Genomic DNA, 21,528 nt, shown 5'->3' with positions numbered 1-21,528 from the left:
ATGCTGGAACAGGCTCTTGGAGGACACAGGAGGCAGAGGGTCCGGTTCTTGGCCAGGTAACACAGCACAGGCAGAGCCAAACAGCTCGTGTGCCCTGAGGCATCCTCTGGTGAGGGCCCAGGGCCCTGCAAACCCTGTATTTGAGCACTGTGAACTCAGAGCATCTTGTCCAGTGCCTGTGCTGCTCCCGAAAATCTGTGTGAAAGGGCACAACACATTGGGGAGTGAAAAGCAGGAGCAGATTAAAGAAGAGCCAGTTCCTCAGAGAGCTTGGGCTGTATTCGTGTGCTGGACACAGGGATGCAGCTGGGCTCCCCATGAGCTCAGAGGTTTTATTAGAGGATGTCATAGGAGGAGGGTTCCTGACCTGGAGCAGTTCTCCTGTTAAGGTCAGTTAGGGTGCCAAACGGAGCAATGGGAACTGGCAATATTGTGTGTGATCCACCTACAAAGCCATCATTGACAGTGCAAAATTATTGGACCTTCATGTACTAAACTAAAAATATCTCTACTGAACTATCCACATGCCAGCTGCTTCTCCTCCACTCATACTGGTAAGGCAGCATATGACATTCAGTGCCACTTATATGGGTTTTGCACCGATCATCTGTAATGGAACAAATATCACTCCAAGGGAGAAAAGAAACTCATGGAAGAAAGCACATTGCACATCTCTTTCCATTGCTCAGTTTTTAGCTAATCTGCTAATGGTTCCTTATTCCGTTTCCACTTCTAGTCTGGAGCTGTGACACTGAATGCTGATGAGATAATATTTGTCCTAGACACTGATGTTCATTTTGGATAATTAATTTGGGTTGCTAACTTTGCTTAAAGCAAGTGTTATAGCTGCCTTGTTTAGGAAACATGACTGGAATGTGTTCTTTAAAAACCTTTGTGTCCTTGCGCAGTATGTCTACTCAAATTATCTGCTAGAATATTTAAGCTCTGAAAAACAGTCTGTGATTGTATCAGTGCAGAAGCATCCCTTTCACTGCTTCGCATGACAGTAATTATTATTAAAAATGGGTAGTTTTGATCCTCTCCTCTAATTAACTTTTAATTGCTTCCTAGCTGGTAGTTATTAATATTTGAGATTCGTTTCTTCTCCTGATACAACCCACCTTTTGGGGACATCTTGGTACTTAGTTAATGAATACTAACAACTCTATGCAGTCAAAACATCCCAAAGTAGACACTATGGCTGCAATGGGGTGCGTGGGCCTTCCTGTGCCTCAGTACCGCCCTGGGAAGGTGAGCACGCCAGCACTGCTGCCGTGCCCCCAGCAGCTGGGAGGGGACAGCGGTGCCTTTGCCTCCCTCAGCTGCAGGGAAGCCCTGCTTGGGCGGCGGGTGTGCGAGCGTGGGCCTTTGGGACAGGAGCTCCCCGGAGCAGCGCCAGCCCCACCTCAGCAGCAGCCCAGCCTGCGCTAAGCCGCGAGCGCGGCCAGGCCCAGACGAGCCCTGGTCTGCTGCCACCTCCCCGCAGGGACGCCGGGCGTCAGACCCAGGCAGACAGCCTGCATCCCGAGAGAGACGACGGCTGTGGCCCTGCCACGGACACCCCGGCTCCCCGTCATGGTCACCCAGGTCAGCACCCGCTGTCACCTGCGTGATGCTGTTTTTTCAGACGTGGCGTTACGGTGTGGCCTCATCCATGGAAAACAATCCACCTTATCATCTACTGTCATGCTGGCAAACGCTGCACGATGTCATTAAAGAAAATGCGTCTGACCCAGCTAAGGAAGTAAGTGGATTCATTTCTGACTCACTTGCATGGATAGGTCACGTCCCTCTAAATCAGGGACTGGATTATGAAGACAAAGCCAGCTAAGCTGTCACCACGCCACATTCAAGCACATCCTGACCGCTCACTGCTCCATGGGCAGCGCACCAACGCAGGGAAGTATCCTAACGGTGGAGCCCTGCCGAAAAACTCAAGTGGTCAACACCGACAAGTGTCTTACCACACTGTGTGATCAAAACTGATTCCTGGAGTGGAATGGTAGGGAATTAATTGGGCTGACCAGGTCGTTGTTTCAGCCAAGTAAAATTACAGTCAGCCATTGTCCTCATGTCCTTGCATAAGATACATTAACTCTGTATTCATTTCATCAAAAGGTAAGTTTAGCCCTCAAAAAATAGGAAGCTGTGAAACTTCTGTAAAAGTAACTGAATAAACCAAGCTGGGTATTTGTTCCCTGGAAAAATAATAGCAGAAATCAAATCATAGAAAACCCTTTGATGAAATTTCTACAGCTTCAATTTTTAAAATTGTCACAGCCACTATGTTCACACTACATTTTTACTCTGCTGCAATGAGCAAGGTCCTATTTTCTGTTCATTGTTACGCTGCAGAGATTTAGGACCAATTTGTCTTTAGTAGCTTGTGATGCTTTCAGATATGTATTGACAAAGCAGAAAGTCTGTTAAGTGTGAGGTTTTCATATACCTTCTAGTCTATAATGTATAATGTTTTCATGTCCTATTAAGAAAAAAAATCAGGAATCTTCCTCACCTGCTCTTCTATCTCAGTGTCTCTAATTTTTTCATATACTATGCATAATTTAAAATAAAGTTAGAGGAAGAGGTAGATATTGAGAGAGGGAGAGAGAGAAAGAGAGAAGGAAATGGAAGGGAACATGAGGAGGTTTCCTGATTCTTTCTTAATGATATATGAAAAGCAAAAAGTTCATTATATATATTTATATGCATATATAATGAACATATATAACACAAATTTTTGTAATATTCTGTTATATATTTTCCTCACACAGATATTAAATATATATTCTGTGTACAATATATGTGTGCATATTTTTGGATTAAGACCCATCTACAGAAATCTTGTACAGTCAGAGGTATTTTAACTGTAAAGGAAAGATAAAGGCAATCCTGTTGCATAATCTAGTTAGCAATAGCCTAGTAAAACAGTCTGTATTCCCAGCCTTTTTTCTTTGCATGCCTAGAAAACACATTTTATTTAACATTTAAAAAGCAGGACGTTTACGACAAATGGCATTAATCTCAAACTGCTTAAAATGAAATTTCAGTGGCATAGCTTAACATTTACAGCATCACAAGTGACAAACTTTCATATGCTATTAATTCCTTAACATTCTCTACCCCACAGATGTTGGCAATACTGATATATGGAAACCATTCAGAAGACTGTTAAATTTAATGGTGGAAAGGGAATTCAGTGGGTCTGGCAAACAACTTTAAAGATTCCAAATTGTGCAATAAATTAGGAAAATATACACTGTAAAAAGGGTATAACCTTTTCCTTCTTTATTGCCTCAGAAACTTTTAAACTTTTTTGGATGAAAATCACTAAAACTGTAATTTACTGTATGACATAATGCCAACAGCCTTCTACCTCTCTAGAGACAGGACATGTATGTAGATGAAGCTCTATAAATACAGGCTGAGAACCTCCACAGGATGCATTTTTAACTAATGCTGATGGTTTGCTACATCCATCCCAAATATTCAGAATGACTGACGTATAGTCAGAAGCAAAGGAACTGCAGATAAAAAATTAGAAGTAAACTTGTGTGATCCAATAGCAAAAAGTCTGGCTGTCCTCAACTATGTAGAATAAAACCAGTGCTATTAGTGGGAAAATGCAAGAACTACCCTAAAAGATCACACAGTTTTTTTCAAATGTCCTTTTTGTCCATAGAAATTTATTTGGGGTAAGATCCATACCTGTACAGCGGCAGTGGAACAATGAGCAGGGAGAACTGACAATAGCCAAAGAAATGTTACCAAAAATGTTTTTAGTTGTTACCAAAGAGTGTGAAGGTTAGTTCCTGCATGTTCATAGGCTTTTTTCTCTCTGGCTAGTTTATGTTTTTCCAGACTGCCTTACTGTTCTGTGTTTTAGCCTTAGAGCCTTGTTCTCATCCCAGAGATATTGTGCCCCTATAAAGGAAGAAAAATTCACCCTATCTTAGTGTGCAAATAAATCTGTATTTTGGTATCATTTTACCTTCTTTTTCCCAGCTGTTTGATGGCAGAAGACTATTAGATATGGTGTACTGCTGCTTTTTCACAAAAGCAGTGTGGAACAATTTTTTAAAACCTTATATGGAAGAATGAAGTTAACTCTAAAACAACTTTGGTTGTCTCCTGGTAGGACCCGCGGTGTGTGAAATTGTCAGACATTGGAGTAAATGCGTGAAGATGCCCTTTAAAAACTGAACCAAGGGCAAAGGAACCCCTCTGTGTCAGTGGGGTCAAGAAGGCTCTCATGAAAACCGATGGCACAGTGTCCTTCCTGGCCTGGGTGCCCAGGTGCCTTCCTGCGTCTGAAACGGAAACACAGAGTCACAGTTACCGATGGAGGTGGGGAAGGCAGAGCTGGCAGTGAGGAATGACCCTGACTTCTGCATTTCAAGTTTCTCCTGCCTGTCTTGAAAATAAGGTTGGGGTTACAGTGGCTCCGTCATGCAAAAAAGAGCGTGCATGTGCCTGTCCCTCTGGCTGACAGAAGGACTTGCAGAAGGCATGTGTGGAAATGGGCTAGAATTCACAAAGCACCTCAAAGTGTCCAAGGTGGTGTAAGGGAAAGAATGTTGTTTTGGCATAATAAGCCTGATGGGAAGGGCAGGAGCGATTCACCAAAGCAATCAACAAGAGCAATTCACAACCATTGAAATCCCTGACCTAGGGCTAGAAGGCAAGTGGTCTTTTTGTTAACTGTGATGACCCAGTACTTGGAACTGGTTTTAGATGGATGCAGATACCGAAAGACTTGGGGAACCTGAATTTCGAACTTTTCCATCTTAGTACGCTTGCGTGATGAGCTCACCTGGAGAAAGCCAAGGTTCATTTCCATGAACATGCGATGTATGAACACAGACATGAAGGGGCGTATCGGTAGGCGGTTCGGGAAGTCTGTACACCCTGTAGTACTCGGCCAGTGAGGAATCAGGGGAGGGAACTGGCGGTTGGGAGAAAGGGATATAAACCATTGCATGATGGCTGGTAGCCGCGTCCACTTGTTGGGGGCGCCCGGTCTTGCAAGAACGTAATAAAGAATGAGTGCTTCACACCGCATCCTGTCTGAGCTATGGATAATCGGCAACTGAGCGTTTCTCACAGTGGCATTCCTCAGCTGTTTGAAACAGAACAATACACTTCAGCCCCACTGATTTTATCCAGTGCCTATGGATTTTACTGAAATCACTCCAAACTGTCTGGAACTGTTACTGACTGTGAGAAACTGTGGACCAAGGTATTGTTTATTAAGATTTATGTTAAGCTCAATGTAAAATTAGACGACAGAAACCACTCATGCAAACAACCACCGGACACCGCCTGTGTGAGATAAGATAACTGTAATTGCTCACACAAACTGAACCAGATACTGCTCATGCAAGATAACCACCAGATTTCCAGGAAGCGACAAGAAACAGGACAAGACAGCCCATATAAGGATATATGAGTGAAAGATCAACTATGAGACAAAGAGGGAAGACTTCTTACTTCGGCCTCAACAAATACCAGGAGGCAGGAAACGACCCCCCCTAACAACAACTGAAGCATGCGCGGAGTACCTCCACTACCTCATGAGCACGGAAGTAAAGATGTATAAAAAGGGGACTATTTGAACTACTCAGCACGGCAGTTGGCGGAGCGCAGACTCCCCTGCCGTCCAGCGCTGTCTTTGCTCATATTCTACTTGCTATAATTAATAAAGATTGAATTATAGTCCATTGTGGTCTCAATTTATAACACTGACCATACCTCCAGTAAGAGCCAGTCTTGATGTGCCGGGCAGTCCCTGACCTGCAGCATCTTCCTGAGGGCGCGGCGGTGCAGCATCCTCCCCACAACTAGTTAGCGCAGATGCTGGGGGTGACGCAGCTCTCCCCGGTAACTCCTCTGCTGTCTCGGCACTCCTGCCTTCAGACCTCAGGCTTTGAACAACTCCTCCCTCTGCTCCTTTGCTGTTGTGTCCTTTGGATCTCTGCTTGATTATTTCAGAGGATTCACACAAAGTTACAGCCTTTGTAGTTATCACTGCGTCTTCCTGTTTTAATAAAATATGGATAAGGCTGGACATTTTTTTTTAAAGCTAAATATATTACCTGACTTACTGGAACAGTTATACTGGCACTTTTACATGACTGTTTTACTGCCATCTCAGTAAGTGTCATTCTAACATAGCATAATTGCTACTTGACTAGTATAGGACGGTTGCAGATATACCTTATGTAACCACAGAAAAGGATTAATAAAGAGGCTTTATCCAGCCTTTTGAGGGATTTCTTTTTCAGGCAGTACAGGCTCACCAGAGCTAAACTAATTAAATGTCAACTTTAATATGGAAAATATTTTTTAATCAGTTGCTTTGATACCAGTAAATGCTATGATGATTTTTCTTTTTTACCCTGAAAAGAAATTAGTTAGCAAACCAATTAGCTAGTCAGGGGTATGAAGCTCTTGTACCAGTATGGATGTTTTGGCTAACATTTTATGACCTGGATGTGTATAGATAGCTTCTAGAACCGTTACTTGATATATTTCTCATTGTTCTCTTCACCTTCCCAAGGAAAAGTAGATAATTACATTATTTCCTTGAACAAGCAGGATAGGACCAAAATAAGGAACACAGCTGAGTTAAGTAACATTGAGGTAGATGTTTTTAACATATAAATGGTAACACCTGCTTCACAGTGCACAGAAACAAAAAACCACGCAGAATGAGACAGATTGCTCACAGTTAACCTTTGGGAGTTACTGTCTACTTTTTCCATAAATGACAGTTGGAACATTTCAAATTCAGCATCTACCTGTTCATATCTTCTTCCTTTGCCTCTAGTATCCCACCACACTTTGTAAGTCAGGGTGTATCCACCTATATACAGACCATGCTATGATTGACTCTGGCCTCTCAAGTCAACCCAAACCTTCACTTAAATCATGGAATGGTTTAGGTTGGAAGGGATCCTAAAGATCATCTAGCTCCAACCCCCCTGCCTTGGGCAGGGATACCTTCCTCTAGACCAGGCAGCTCAGCACAGCAGGATCCTTGTTCTGGGCCCGCCAGGGCCCCTGCGGATGCTGTCCTGGGGGGCTGGTGGCCAAAGCCACAGTGCTGTTTTTCTGAGGCATTGGGAACCAGAGCCCAGCCTCCAGCACAGGGGCAGAGCAGCCCAAGGGCTGGTGGGCTCGGAAGGAACATGATGAGCCGTGGGATGGCTGGTCCCACACCCAGGAGCACTTGCCTGCAGGGTCTGCCCCAGCCTGGTGCACTCTCCTGCAAACCCTCCATCACCTCAGCAGACACAAAAGAAGAGGATCCCTTCCTCTGCTACTGATCCCTCCTCCTCCACATGCTTTATTAATGAATTTCAATCACATCATCATCCCACTTAACCTGGGACTGATTAAGAAGCAGCTGCCATTTGAGTGAAAACAAGTGTTTTGATAAGGTGAGTGTGTTTATTTGTGTGTGTGGATGCTGGGAGTGTATCAATAAGCCCAGTCCTGAATAACATGGAATGGGCGATGCAGTGTAATCTAGGTGTCAGGGAACAATATTACTGAGTGAAAGATAATAGTGTGGGTGAGGTTTGGGAACTAGCAAACACAAATTACTTCTGCAAAGTTTGCTATTTTCATCAGCTTTATTCTACTCTTTCAGCACCTCACATAAATCTCATTGAAATGTGATAGACAGCTGGGGGATCAGATGACATTACATGAAAATGATACAAACCAGAGAGAATAAATGTTTTTCTACCTATCTTTCCGTCAGTGGCCTTGGTGAAAGATCAAGTGCAGATAAATAACATTCAGCTCAGCCAGGCAGCTGACTGCATCATCACTTCTATCAGAGGAATATGAATTCCAGGAGATAATGCGGTTGGGGATAACCTCATTTGATGCACTGTGATACTGAGGTGGATGGGTTATTAACAGAAGCAGGATCTGGTCTGTTTTCTCTGCCATCTACCATCTTCTGTGCCACCAGCTGGCCATCATGCTTTTGAAGCTGTCAGTCCTCGGAGAAAAGTGTTCTGCTACTGTGCCTGGGGGCACCTGTGATTACTGACTAATCACTTCTGGGTGGGGACTGGGGTCCAAAGGGCTCAGAAATGACTCCAGGTTTCCATCCAGTGTCGAACCCTTCACTAGACAGGGATCCCAGCTGCCTCGCCTCCCTGCCCCCTAGTTCCATGCTGCTGGCCCTGCTATCCCAGCATCAAAGCAGCCAGGTAACGAGTTGCTCAGCTGGCTGGCGGCTGAAATCTTTTATGTCTCGCAACTCACTCAGGGATAAGGATTGGGTGACTATCACTGCCTCTGCCTCCTCCTCCTCCTGTTCTTGTGCTGGGCCTGGTTCATCCTCACCCTGTACACTGCGAGGGGATTTTCTTGTGTATTCCCTCTTCTGTCTGGGAGCACCTGACACCGTCATGGGTTGGTTCTCTGGTCCAGCTGCAGCGCCTGTCCTCAGGCTGTAGCAGCTGCAGTTTCTGTTACTTGGTTACCAGATCCAGAGCCCTTCTCTTCCTCTTGAGGGTGCTGAACAGTGTTTAATAGCACTCAGTAAACTGGGCTATGCCCCAGCACATTGCAGTGAGCTGTGCCTCTCCGGAATTACCTGGGTGACAACATACTTTTTCCAAATATTTTACTAATTCTTCAGGATTCTGCACTTGTGCAGGAGTGAAGTTCCAGTACACTGGAGGTGCCCACTGTTCTAGGTACTTGCCAGTGCTACTCCACACCCCCAGCCACTCGTAATTCTCCAATCTTGGGGGAGGTTTCCAGGTGATACTCTTTAAATAGTTGCTTAACCCTGAATAACACCTGAACCACATGCAGGAACACACTAGCTCCTAGTAGTAAGACGACCATGTTAATATCAGCACTCCAAAGGTATCTGAAATTCCTGAATTCCTCAAACACAACTGTAAATAGCCCCAGGGCTGATGACAGCACCCTGTCATAGATAAGCATCACATAGTACAGCAAAAACAAGATCTTAACCCAACTTCACCAACTGTGAGCAACAGCATGGGAAATACATAATGCAAATTAGGTGATAAAATCTTAAGGAGCCAAGAAATCAACATTGTTACCTGTTCTGCCATTATCTCAAACTTCATGCCCCACGTTGGGCACCAAAAACTGTTGTGGTTTGAACTCAGCCTGTAGCAAATCACCATGCGGCCAGTTGTTTACTCCCTCTCCCCCCCCCGAAATAGGGGAGGGACAAAAAAAAGAAGAAATTTGTAGGTTAAATAATAATAAAAAAACCCCCTAGCAAAACCAACAGTAATGATAGTAGTCCAAAATGGGTAAAATGCAGCAGTGGCTCACCGAGTGGTGGGTGGTACAGAGCCCGTCCTCAGCAGTGATCCCACCGCACCAGCTGCCCGGAAACCCAAAACCAACCAAACAACAACCCGTGAGAGAGCAGCGCCCGCCTGTATGCTCAGCTTTGCCGTCACATGCCATGGAATGCTCCAAGGATCGGTCAGGACCCGGCCCTCCAGCTGGGCTCCCTCTCAGCCCACGGAAAGTTAACTCTGTCCGGGCCGAAACCAGGACAACTCTCCATTGGGCTGGCTGGAGACACGATTATTGAGTTGAAGGACCCCTTGCCAGCCCTGTCCCACGGAGCAGGGACGTTCGTGGTCCCATCAACCTGTGGAAGGTCACAGGGCCACCAAGGACAGCAAGAACAGGGTTGTTGGCAGTGGGCACTGCTCCGCCAGCACCATGTGAGAGGACAGTGCTGGAATGAGGACACAGATCACAATTAACTCAAGGAACCATCAAGAACAGTGGTGGCCAAGGCATTTTCTGGACTCTTCTCCAAATAAACAATATTGTGGTTGCTTTTCCTCAATTAACCAGCTCAAAATATTTGGTGAGATGAACACTGTTGTGTAGTGAAAGACAATCAATCTTACTCAAACTTCCAAAAACATGAGCCTTTGTACTAAAACTAACAAAACTGATGTGATTCCTAAACTGCTTATAATTGGCAGCTCTTGATATTTGCAGTGATAGAAAATAAGACACTGTGAATCACTAAGATGTGAATTCTTCTCTTTTCTTACATATATTCAATACAAAATATTAATCTCAGTGTTCTCTTAGGCATTTGTACTTGTCAAGGAAGGATTTAGATACAAAATACTTCTGTCACAGAAAGCCTATTTAGATTTCAAGAATGTATGTCATATGCAAAACAATAAAAAGGCAAGTTAAAAGTGAACACTCTTTTACTTTTGGATACTCCATATTTATACTCACGTTTTTCAGGAAGCCATTCACTACCCACAAGTTTTCTGACTAAGACTTTAATTCAAATATATTCCCTTCTAACATATTGCTCATTTTTTAAAGCTAATACAGTAATGCAATCTAGTCAAGTAGAATACAGTCCAAAGAGTTTGAAAATTAAAAAACTCAAAACCACTAAACCAACCTAACAAAAAAAATCAACACCAAGTGCCCAATGACACACTCTGAATTTTAACTTGCACTGCTCACCTTTTTGTTGAAGAGACTTGTTTTCTGGTGACACTATATTCTTGTTTCCAAGTCTCTAGCATTGATCTGCTGCTTGCAAGAAGAAAAAAAAAATCAATTGTGACAATCAATAAAGGATAGTCCTGCTCATCGAAGAGTTTGAGCAGAATGTAAAGTTAAACTGGAGAACTAGAGTTGCTTTCAGAGGCTCCAATTTTTCACATGTATCTTCTGAAACTTCAATTCTAATAGCTTGATATTTGCTCTAATCTCATATCCCTTCAGCTTTATCTGCTCAGGATAAACAAAAATGTATTTAATTTATATATTGTGAAAGTGAAAATGAAAGTAAGATGGTTCTTTCAGTCACAGTACCTCAGACCTTCCTTGCATGGCTGCAGAGGAGCTTGGTGTTTCCCGATGATCCTCTTCGGTAGACAGTTTTCCTGATGTGGGGCACTGAGGACACGGCTACAGGTGATCTAGAAATGGCTTTTGTTTGCCTCTGTATGGGTGAGCACAGGGAAAGGCGTATTAAATGAGATATCAAAAAATACTGTATTTTTTAAGAGGAAGATTAGTTCGTGCTTCTGAATCTCCTGCAATGTTTTTTGAAAGACAATAGGATCAGTTGCAATAAACCAAGGAATGAGGAAGTCTTTATTATTGTCTCAAGATGTTTTCCATGACCAGTTTGTCTAAGCTGTTGCATTTCTGTGTGCAGTTTAACCGGCTCAGCTCCTGTCACTGCATGGCACGGCTTCGCGGTGCTGCCAGGGCAGGAGGCTCCTGGGCGCCCACAGCGAATGGGAGGTAGAACGGATTCAGAGTTGTATGTTCATTACAGTCAGCACTTGCTTAGAGCCAGGCCCGCTGTAGCGTTTTAATCAGCAAATAATATGTATATCTAGGTTTCCCCCAAACTGATTTCTTTGGTGAAGAACAGAAGAGATAGACTGTGTCCTCTGTACAAATCCCCTTAGCCAGGGAGGGGTAAGGGACCCTTACAGCCCTCAGGAGCACAGTGCAGAATTAGTCTCTAAATGAAGTGATAGGATGAGGGGTAAGAAGGTAGTCTCAGACTAGATATAAGGAAGATATTTTTTATGGTGAGGGTGGTGAAACACTGGCACAGGTTGCCCAGAGAGGTGGTAGATGCCTCATCCCTGGAAACATTCAAGGTCAGGCTGGGCTGAGGGGTCAGGGCTCTGGGCAACCTGATCTAGTTGAAGCTGTCCCTGCTCATGGCAGGGGGTTGGACTAGATGACCTTTAAAGGTCGCTTCCAACCCAAACTGTTCTATGTTTCTCTGAAACAAAACATGATAAACAGCCGTTCTGAACACTGTGGCTGCTGTCTCTGTGGATAGTTGCATGTATGCTTCTGATGAGGTAACAGTGAAGCCTTCTGTTCTGTCTGTCCTAGGTGACAAGAAGATGTCATGACACTAAGGTTTTTGTATTGTAGGAACCAAAATGTGTAGGAGGTTCTCATTCTCTTACTTTTATCAGTAGGCCCCTACTGCCAAAGAAAAATCTAGATTTTAAGAGATCTCTAGCAATTATAGTAAAAGCTTTACAACAGAAGATTTCTTTTCCTCTTAATACAGCACTTATTTTCAAGCTGAGGATTTCATTATCAACACTTCTTAGAATAATTTAGTAAAAGTGCTTCCAACACTTGTTATTTTATTTTAGTAATGACTTAAAATCTGAGGTTTAGATATATAAACGCAGTTTTCTTTAAAGAAGCACTCTTGAACTGTTTAAAACTTTAGACCCCATCACCCCAGCAATATTAAGGTATTCCTCACAGAGAACTGCGCTACTGGCATTAGTTATTCTGCAACCTTTGTCAGTAACATGCATCAAAGTGCCTTAAACACAAAGACTCCCGCTGCACCGCAGGACTGATAGGCACAAAAGACTGGGTGGGTCTTGGTGCTGCTTCCATTACCAAGGCATAGCAGGCTTCACCACCCACTCTTTCAAATTCAAAACAAAAGCAGTTGATTTGGAGTTGGCTTCTGGGATCATCTTTCTGCCCTTGTTCAGCCATATAAATAATCATTAAAAATATGTTTTAACTGATGCACTGAATATTAAGTTAACAAAATTTTTGGACTGCATGATATCTTTAAAAACAGTGTTCCTTGAGTGAAAAAGAATGTGTAAAGTATAATGCAGGCTGGTTTAGCTTCTTACCAAAGTTTGGATGGCCTGTGTAACTTAACTATACAGCAGGCATATTTACCTGACTTGTGAAAATTGTCAGTATGTAGACAGCAGAAAAGTTGTGTCCTAATTTACATGAACATGAGTTTATGCCATGTATGAAGTTCAATAAATTAAATGACTGTTTCGCCCATGGCATGGGTTAATTACACAAAGTAAAAGCAGTTATTACTTTGGTAACAAGAGGTCTCTCCAGCGACATATCACAAATTCAGTTGCAGAATTTGCAATTTGAATAGTATCTAAAGAAGAATCACCTATGGTAAAAAGTCAAAAGACAATCCTGAGTGAAAAAACAATTTTTGCTGTCTGCTGAACCAGTTCACATAAAGAACAAACTGACTGTTTTGCAGACGAAGGAGTGGCTGGGGGTGCCCCGGTCCTTCCACTGTGTTTGTTGATGTTCTCGTCTTTAAGGGCTGAAATGGTGCACGTGCTCTGCTGCTTTATGCAGCAAAACCTCATCTTGCTCAGCTCCTTGCTCTGAATCCCTTGAGCCATCAGTAATTAAACTGTGCACATGGAGGAGTATTAGTATGCTCCTGCGCCTATTACTAATTCTTATTTTCAGTCCTGCTAGCAATACTCTGTGGATCCCTATCAGCAAGCACAGTCCTTGCGGTGCCTTAGCCCAGCGCTCACGTTTCTGCTCAGCAGACGGGTCCTGCTCTGGTGCAGCAGATGCTGGGTGCACCCTGGCACCCCGACGACCCCCCTGCCCTGTGCTGTGGCTGCGCTGCCTCCCGAGCCTGTGGGGGGGGCTGCCCGGTGCTGAGCCCCGCAGCACGCACAGCCCCGGGCACTGCGCACATGTTTGGAGCTGAATCTCTACCCGGTGATGTGCAGCGCGGGGCTGGGGTGGATGGTGCTCCTGAGCCTTGTTCAGCTGCGGTTTATAATGCCTGTCTCAGGAAAGAGTGGTCTGGGTATGGACAGAAATAAGACAAGGATGTCCTTGGGTGATTTTGGAGTTGCTCCAGATTTGAAAAATATGGCCATAAAAAGCACAGTCAGAATCTCTCTCAATACATGAGACAAAGTGGATTTTAAATCCTCCCTGCCCGTCAGAGCTGGTCCCTAAATCTCTCTGGATCCCACTGCCATGATTTAGCCCAGCATGTTTCCCATTTTGATTTCGTTGTCATTTGTGGTAAACAGGCTTCAGGATTGTCTCCTCCTGCTTCTCTTTTAAAGCAGTTTTCCTTAGCTGCCATCAGGAGGAGGAGGAAGGCTTCTCCTCCATGCCAGAGCCTTTTGCTGGGCTTTAGGACAGCGACTGCCACCTGACCCAGGTGAGCACCTAAGGCTGCACATGGGTGCACCTCTCTGGGCACACGTCAGGCTCACAGAGGCAGTTCAGGAAATTCAGGAAATTTCTGTGGAAATTTTTGGAACTTTGGCTGTTCCTAAGTGCGTGGGCGCTGAATTCTTACTCAGCCAAACATTCACCATAAAGCTTCATCAAGGGATTCAAAAGAAACTTATAACAGCACAATTGTCTGCAGAATGGTCTTCAGTGATGTTTTGCTGGGGAAAGAACAATGTCAGAGGACATCTGCCTACACTGGACGAAGTGCTTTCAGGATGGGACAAGTAAAATATTTTATGATTAGACAGCAAAAATGGTACTGAAAATTTATTGTCAAATATCTGCTGTCCCTAGAAGGCAAAAAGCACATATTTGTATGGCCACATGGAGCAGCGGCCTTAAATGCAAAGAGAGCAACACATTACAGGAAGTCCAATGAAGATTATTTAATGGTCTATATTTTACATTATAGGTAGTGAATGACTGAATTCCCCCCAGCCAGAGGTCAGACATGTAACTACGCTAATTTTTGTTAATCTGCTGACCCAGACATGTATGCACATCACACAGAGATTTTTGACTCTGATGGGTTAATAATTTCAGTTATATGCCAAAAGTGTATTAACCAGAAACAACTGAGGAAAATGTACTATTTGATCACAGGTCAATTACAAGACACTAGTTTGATGGGCCACAAAGGCAGATAACGATGTTACACCATGTCAGGAAAAGCTTTTTCCAGAAATGGACAGGGAAACTAATGCCATTGCAGAAAGTCTGGGGAGTGCTGTATCTAAATTCTCCAAAAGGATGCACGTGTTTAATTTACATACACATAAACATACACACACACACACGTGTATTTTGCAAAAGATTAATAGAGGAGGCAAGAAATGCAAACTGCACAAAAATTATTTAGGTCAGTCAAGACCAGAGGTGTCTCTGATGATCTTCAAAGGGTACAAAAAGATGGTGGAGTGAATGGGTAACAAGATCACAGGCAAAATTCAATTTTGACAAATGCAAAGTAATGTTCACAGAGGAATTAATCTGAACAATTTATACTCCTGGCTAGGTTCTAAATTAACTGTAACAACCCAGAAAAAAAGATCTTTGCATCACTGGGAAAGCTCAAAGACTCAACATGTAACGCTTTCTAAAGAGCCAGCATCATTAGAATGTGGAGGGAACAGGATAAAATAACACTGGAAGTGTTGGAAAGCTGCCACATAAATCGGTGTTACATGCTCATCTGAAATAATGTATTCAGTTTGGGTCACTGCATCTCAAAAAGGGTGTAGATGAAATAGCTGGATTCAGAGACGAGTTCTGGAAATGACTAAATGCTTGGAGAAAATTCTACAGGGTCTGTAGGGCTGAGGTAGCTTCGATTTATATTTAGTGGGAGCCCTGATAAATACAAGAAGTAATGAACAGTGTTGTGAAATCAAGTTGTAGGTTTCTGTGCACCTTTTATCATGGAACAGAAAACAGAAGGTCAGTCACTGAACAAAGACGTGAGCAAGTTTAATAAAACATACCAAGCGAAGTACTTTTTCACACTATTAGCTTGTGAGACTTGCTGCTGAGAGTTATCAATAAGGACAAAACCTTTGCGTCAGCTGCAGGAGATCAGACCTTTATAGGGATAACAGGAACTTCCAGTCCTAGTCCAGTGAAGATTAAAAACCAAGCAAAACCAGTTCCAATGGACAAAAGTCTTCATGCACCAAGGCTTCAGCTGGGGTCTAGTTAGTGCTGAGAGGCCCCTGCGGCGTCACGGTTTCTGGCAGGGTTCTGAGGAGAGTGGGTGCAGCCCATGGGGAGGTGGGAGGCCGGAGGTCTTGTCTGGGAGCCCCGGGAGCTCTCGAGGAGAGGGCAGACACCCTGGGCAGCAACATCACTTGAGAGCTGGTCCTGCGCAGGGGGGTACGATGCCTTCCCTGAACCTCCAGCAGATGTGGGATGCGCAGAGGTGCTGAGTCCCGGCACCGGCCCTCACAGCCCATAGCTGCCCTGAGGTGAACGGAACAACTGGGGGAAAGGCCAAAGGTTGAAAGTCTCCCAGGGGAAAGACCCTTAAATGGGAAATGTTTTATTTCGCTGATTAGGGGACTTCGTGGATGCTTTCAGAGTGATCAAAACTATGCAGGAAGTTTGGCCTCTAGCCTGAGCTTCTCTAGTACCAGTAACACGAATTTGCTTTCTTTGCTGTAGGAAAGAAGGGAAAAATCAATATTTGTCAAATGGAAAAGACCAAGACTATTAAGGAGGAAATTTTGGAGTTTTTTCAACTTCAGATCACAACAAATAATGAAAATTTGAAAACATGCTGAGAATTCCCCTTTAGGTGTAAACTCTAGTGACATCTTAATTTGACTTTTGTATAAACTAGAGTAGTTTCAAACAATCGTTTCTTCGTTTCTTTGTTTCCTTTGATGCAATTCATTGCCCATTTGCTTTAAAAGTAATTAATTACAGTACAACATAGAATGACTGGCACAATGAGTGTGGTACCTGTCATCACTGCCACCCCTGTACAAGGGGCCACCAGTTGGTGGGACTATGAGTTTCATCAAACTGTAGTAGGGAAGGAAAACACAGTAAAGCTCAGAAAGAAGATCTGATGTCTGAAGTGTTTCCCTATACTAAAACACTCATACTGGTATTTAAATGTAAAAATATACCCAGTGCCTTGTCTGGGAGCTGGTGAGGCCTAAAAGAACAGTGTCACAAGGAATACTTGCTCTGTCCTTTGTACATGGGGTGTAGATGCAGCACGATCACAATGGAAATAATCAGCTTTGTCTTGTCTTCTATGATTAATATTGTGCTTCAGAGTGACAAAGTTTATTATTTTTTTTTCCTATCCTTAAACATCCTGATTAAAGCCCATAGCCCAAATTCCAGCTTCCTCAGCCATCAGGTTGTGATACAGCTATGTGGGTGGCTGATCAAAGACGCTTCCATGTGGAACGATACTGAGGAAATACTCATCCCCACCTTGTACTGCCACAGGAGTGTTCCTATGTGCGATTGTTCATTTTTCCCTGTGGGAAGGACCTTTTTGCCCCTAGTCCCAGTGGAGGACAATGAAGTGGTCACTGCCTCTCCTTGCAGTCTCCAATCTCTTGTTGACACAGCACTGGGGAGGAGAAGGCAGGGCCGTGTGGTGGGAGAGCTGCTCCCATTTTGCAGTTGGGACTAAAGGAGGGCCAAGCAGAGTGGTCACACAACAAGGGTGAGACACTGGAAACTGCATCCCTGAGCTAGCAGTGCCTAAGAGACTGAAGGGAAAAGAGAATGGACCAGAAAAGGTGTGGCTTTAGTTTGGAAGGGGTTACTAGAAAATATGGGAGAAGCAAATTGAAGGGAATGAAGCCAGTAGGTCAGAGCTGTTGTCGGGAAGGAATTTAAGCTGGTGTTTCAAACAACACATTCAGTAATCTTAGAGGCAGGGGGAGAAGGGAAACGCCTGAAGGATCTAAGCTGAAGCTGACAACCATGAAAAACTCCTAAGGAATCTGGAAGACTAAAATAATAGGCTCCTGTAGAGATACAGCTTGTGATATTATTGCCTTGAACTTCCCTGTAGACTTCTGTAGTAGAGATATTGACATGCTAAAGGACAGATCAAACATTTTAAAAGATTGCCTTTTTTTTTTTTTGCAAAATTACACAGGCCTTTCCTGTTACATTTAAATTAAATGTTTTGGATTTTGGTAATGCCTAAGCCTCCTGCCTGTTTTATAAATGAATGGGTAAATACAGACATGAGGTTTCAAAAAGGCCAACCCAAAGATGCCCTCTGTTTTGTTCTTGACATTTTTTTATATGGAGGACAGTTGGTCTCCTGAGCACTGTATGAATTAGAAAAATCAAGACAAAAGTCCCTCTGCAGGTTAAGATTTCTCTCCTATGAAAGGAACCCATTTCAGGCAGATTTGTTGGGCTGTTTTTTCTGAATTGGGTTTGGCCCTGTGGCTCCAGCTAATGTCTTTTCCTAGCTTTGTACCAAATGTATGTTTTAAGGAAACTAAATGAGTTTGCATACTTGGACAGTTCATGCTCCCTTTTCTCTGCATTACAATCCTTAACACTCCATTGGTATGCCTGTTTGGAAGACAGGAGATGGTACAATGTGGCACCTGAGGCACAACTCTCCATTGAAGTGCAAATGGAAAATCCTTTCTTATTAAAATGGTACATACTTATGCTCTCACTACCTTAGCTCTTACTTCGTAATAAGCAAATCAGCAGCTCAGCAGCTAGACAGTCATCAACCCTCTTATCCCACAAACAGTTCCATACCACACAGGCAGCCTCAGCGCTGCCATTTTCTTCACCACACTAGCACAGCCTGGTATCTCTCTTCCAAGGCCTGTTTCTCCTCCAAACCTTGCTGCTCCTCTGGGCCAGCACAGAGTAGATCTGGCGCTTCTCCAAGCCAGCACAGGACAGAGCTCCTGCCTGGCTCGCCAAGCAGAGTTCTCTGGAGCAGAGCTCTCCACCTTCGCCGAGCTCCCCAAACTGAGCTCCCTGGCTGAGCTGACTGGCTGATGTCTATTTGGCTCTTAAGTATCGAATCTCCCACAGCTGTGCAGGGCTGACAGGCCAATCCCAACTTGCCTCTTAATCATTTACCAGTAACACATGTTAACGTATTGAATCTCCCACAGCTGCACAGAGCTGACACTCCCATGGTACAACTCTAAACTTTTACTCTACTCTTCATATCTCTCCAACGCAGGAGTGTTACAGTATTTTAAGTTGAATGCTCCATGCAAATTCCTGCTGGCAAAGAACACGGGCTTTGGCCCTGAAGCCTCCCCAGCTGAGTGAAAGCCTGGCTGTGGCGTGGGAGCCTGTGCTCACCTTGGCACAGGGGAGAAGCAGAGCCCAGGGCACGGGAAGAGGGATGCCAGGGGATGGAGCCCACTGACAGACCCTGCCCCCTTGGCTTGGGCACACGGTGACCAAGGAGGGAGCCCCAGGGAAGCTGTGGGTGACGTGCCCTGAGATACTGCCTGTGAAGGTGCCCCGCTCTCCCACACCACTTAGCCACAGGATCTGGCCCCTTCCCTGTGGAAATGTGCTGGAGAACACAATGTCTTAATAACTGCCCACAGCTGTTTTTTACAGCCGGCAGCCCCTGGGTTGGTGCAGGGGGAACACAGACGTGATTGGCAAGATCCTGGGAGCTGATGGATGAAGAGACAAAGCCTTGATGCATCTTAGGTGTTCCTCCAGAGCTACAGCAGAGGAGCTTTTCTGCTGATGATAAAAAAATCACAACAGACATTTCTGTTATAAGTAAACATTCTGCACATTTATCAGCAAAAGGTGGTTTGGTTTTTCTTCTGTAGAATGAAAAGAAATGCATTAATTTATCAGCTGTTTTTTCCCCTTTTATGTCTTCAGTCTGATGGCACCAGGAAGGATCAGTAAGCGCATTTCTCTGAGTCTAGCTTTCCCCAAGCACGTGCTACTGCAAGCACGTTAGCATCAGAAGATGTCTATTCTGAGTAGAAAACTGGTGTATGAAGGTTTTAAAACTTAACAAATATCCTGACAGAAATATGACATTGCTTGTATTTTAGCATTTTACAAAATGTTAAGTAGAATATCTTTTATGTCTATATTCTCTTTTAAAAGTCTGTCACTATAAGAAAATAATGATTTGCTATCATTCCTGTTCTTCCTCTATTTGAATAAGTACTGTATCTTTCTATTTTTCAGTTTACTTATATGACTTACATGTTAGTGGTGCCTCTTCACTGAGACTGAAGTTATATGGATGCAAGGAAATCAGATAGTGAAGTGGAAAAATATTTTATCATTGTGCATTTTGCCTTCAAACTAAGAAGGTGATATTATTTCTCTGCTTTCCTAGAGCCTGACCACCCTGGCTAGGGTAATAAGCTTCAAAGATAGTATCCTGAAAAACAATTATACTGGCTAGGTGTATTAACCACTAATACAGCAGCAAAGACCCAGCTGCAGTTCCAGGTTTTCTACTTCATACACTAGAAAAATAGAAAACAGAATGAGTGAGATAAATCCACAGGTTTCTTTGTGTTTCTTAAAACAGTCTTCTAAAATTTAGCTAAAATTTAGGAAATCACACATAAACGTATGACTGTTATCTTCCACAGCGCTTACTAGAGAAGAAAAATGGAGATGCCCTCCTGATTACAGTAGGTGCTACTGCTGTTAATATTTATTGTAGCAAAGAACACCTGCTCCCTGAACGCTCTGAGGATATATGAGAAAGAAAGGGAAGTTCCTTGTCTGAGTACAGAAATTATGCAAAGTAAGGCTCGTATGGGGCATCCGAGTGGTTTGACAGCATGCAGCAATTTATTTCTTTACAGAATGAAAACTGTTTCTAGTAAATCAGACCTTTGGAATGATTTACTGTCCTGTGCGTTCCCATTTCTCCATGCAGGTCATTGGTTACCCTGTCTGTTGCCTTTCTCCCACCTTTATTCCAGCCTCTGCTCTGCAGGGATCCTGCACAGGGCGCAGGACAGAGCCTGGCGCTGCTTCCAGCTGCGCTGGCTCAAAGCCAAGAGGGGACTCTGCTGCAGACATCTCTACCCCCTATTTCTCCTCAAAGCTGTGTAATTGTCAAATACTCAGTGGGTACCAGGCTCTGATATCATGTGGAAATTACTTCAGTGCCTGCTTCAGATCATGTAACACACTTCTAGTGAGAGAAGTGATGATGCATATGTGAACTTATCTTCTAACAGATAGGCAAGATTCATTCCTTCATTTATTTGCAGACATAAAAAGCATGACATTTACACTTTGAGTAGTGGGAAAGAGGGGGAAGCTGGTCAGGATTTTTTTTTTTTCTTTTTCCCCCTCCTTTTACAGAATTACTGTTATCTTTACAATGTGATTATATGAGCGAGCAATTGGATTACTGAGAACATCCAGCTCACATTTCCTCTGTTGAAAAAGAGCTGTGAAAATCTTTATATCTATGGCAGGAAAGAAATAGAGATACCCTAAAGTAAGTGTCTAGCCTGATATTGCTTCAGTCTGATTATCCATGTGAATGCACTTCTGTTCAGAAGCAACACATTTCCCTTTTCTTTATTTAGCAATTTGTGAGCAGTCTTTCTATTTTATGTGTTTGAAATATCTGCTGATGAGGGATTTCCTTCCTGGCAGGTAATCCGTTTGTTTGTGAAATTCTCTGCCTCTGTCTTCTCAGAGCTCTGTCCCTGGGGTTCTCCTCTGAAGATGTCACATGCATCTGTGGAGGAGCCCCTCAGATCACCCCTCCCTATGCCAGAGACATGGGTGCTCCTGAAAGTCAATTCATGCACCCACTGCTTGAAGTGCCTGTGGTGAGGGCAGTGAATGTGGGTGTGCTCATGCACGGCTGTGTGTGTCTGGATCTGGATTTTCCCCCAGAAGACACCAAAACAACAACTCTGGTAGGTTTTTTGGAAATAAACTGTTTTGGATGAC

The 21,528-nt window shown here is 43.7% G+C and overlaps 1 protein-coding gene across 1 annotated transcript in view; it reads right to left on the bottom strand.

The window, feature by feature from the left end:
* The window catches only part of LOC141922118 (uncharacterized), a 68,259-nt gene extending 57,319 nt beyond the window's left edge, over positions 1–10,940 (bottom strand). Inside the window, exons 1-5 of the mRNA XM_074821248.1 lie at positions 10,876–10,940; positions 9,099–10,590; positions 5,752–6,037; positions 4,814–4,945; positions 2,242–4,310 (exon numbers count right to left, since the gene is read on the bottom strand). Of these exons, the coding sequence (XP_074677349.1) occupies positions 4,078–4,310; positions 4,814–4,945; positions 5,752–6,037; positions 9,099–9,185 (738 nt within the window). The 5' untranslated portion in view covers positions 9,186–10,590; positions 10,876–10,940 and the 3' untranslated portion in view covers positions 2,242–4,077. Of the gene's footprint in view, positions 4,311–4,813; positions 4,946–5,751; positions 6,038–9,098; positions 10,591–10,875 lie in introns of the transcript that reaches the window.
* Between the last annotated feature and the right edge of the window lie 10,588 nt (positions 10,941–21,528).

This window comes from Strix aluco, chromosome 4 (assembly GCF_031877795.1).
Source record: "Strix aluco isolate bStrAlu1 chromosome 4, bStrAlu1.hap1, whole genome shotgun sequence".
NCBI lineage: Eukaryota > Metazoa > Chordata > Aves > Strigiformes > Strigidae > Strix > Strix aluco.
This window is presented reverse-complemented; position numbering and strand designations above follow the sequence as displayed.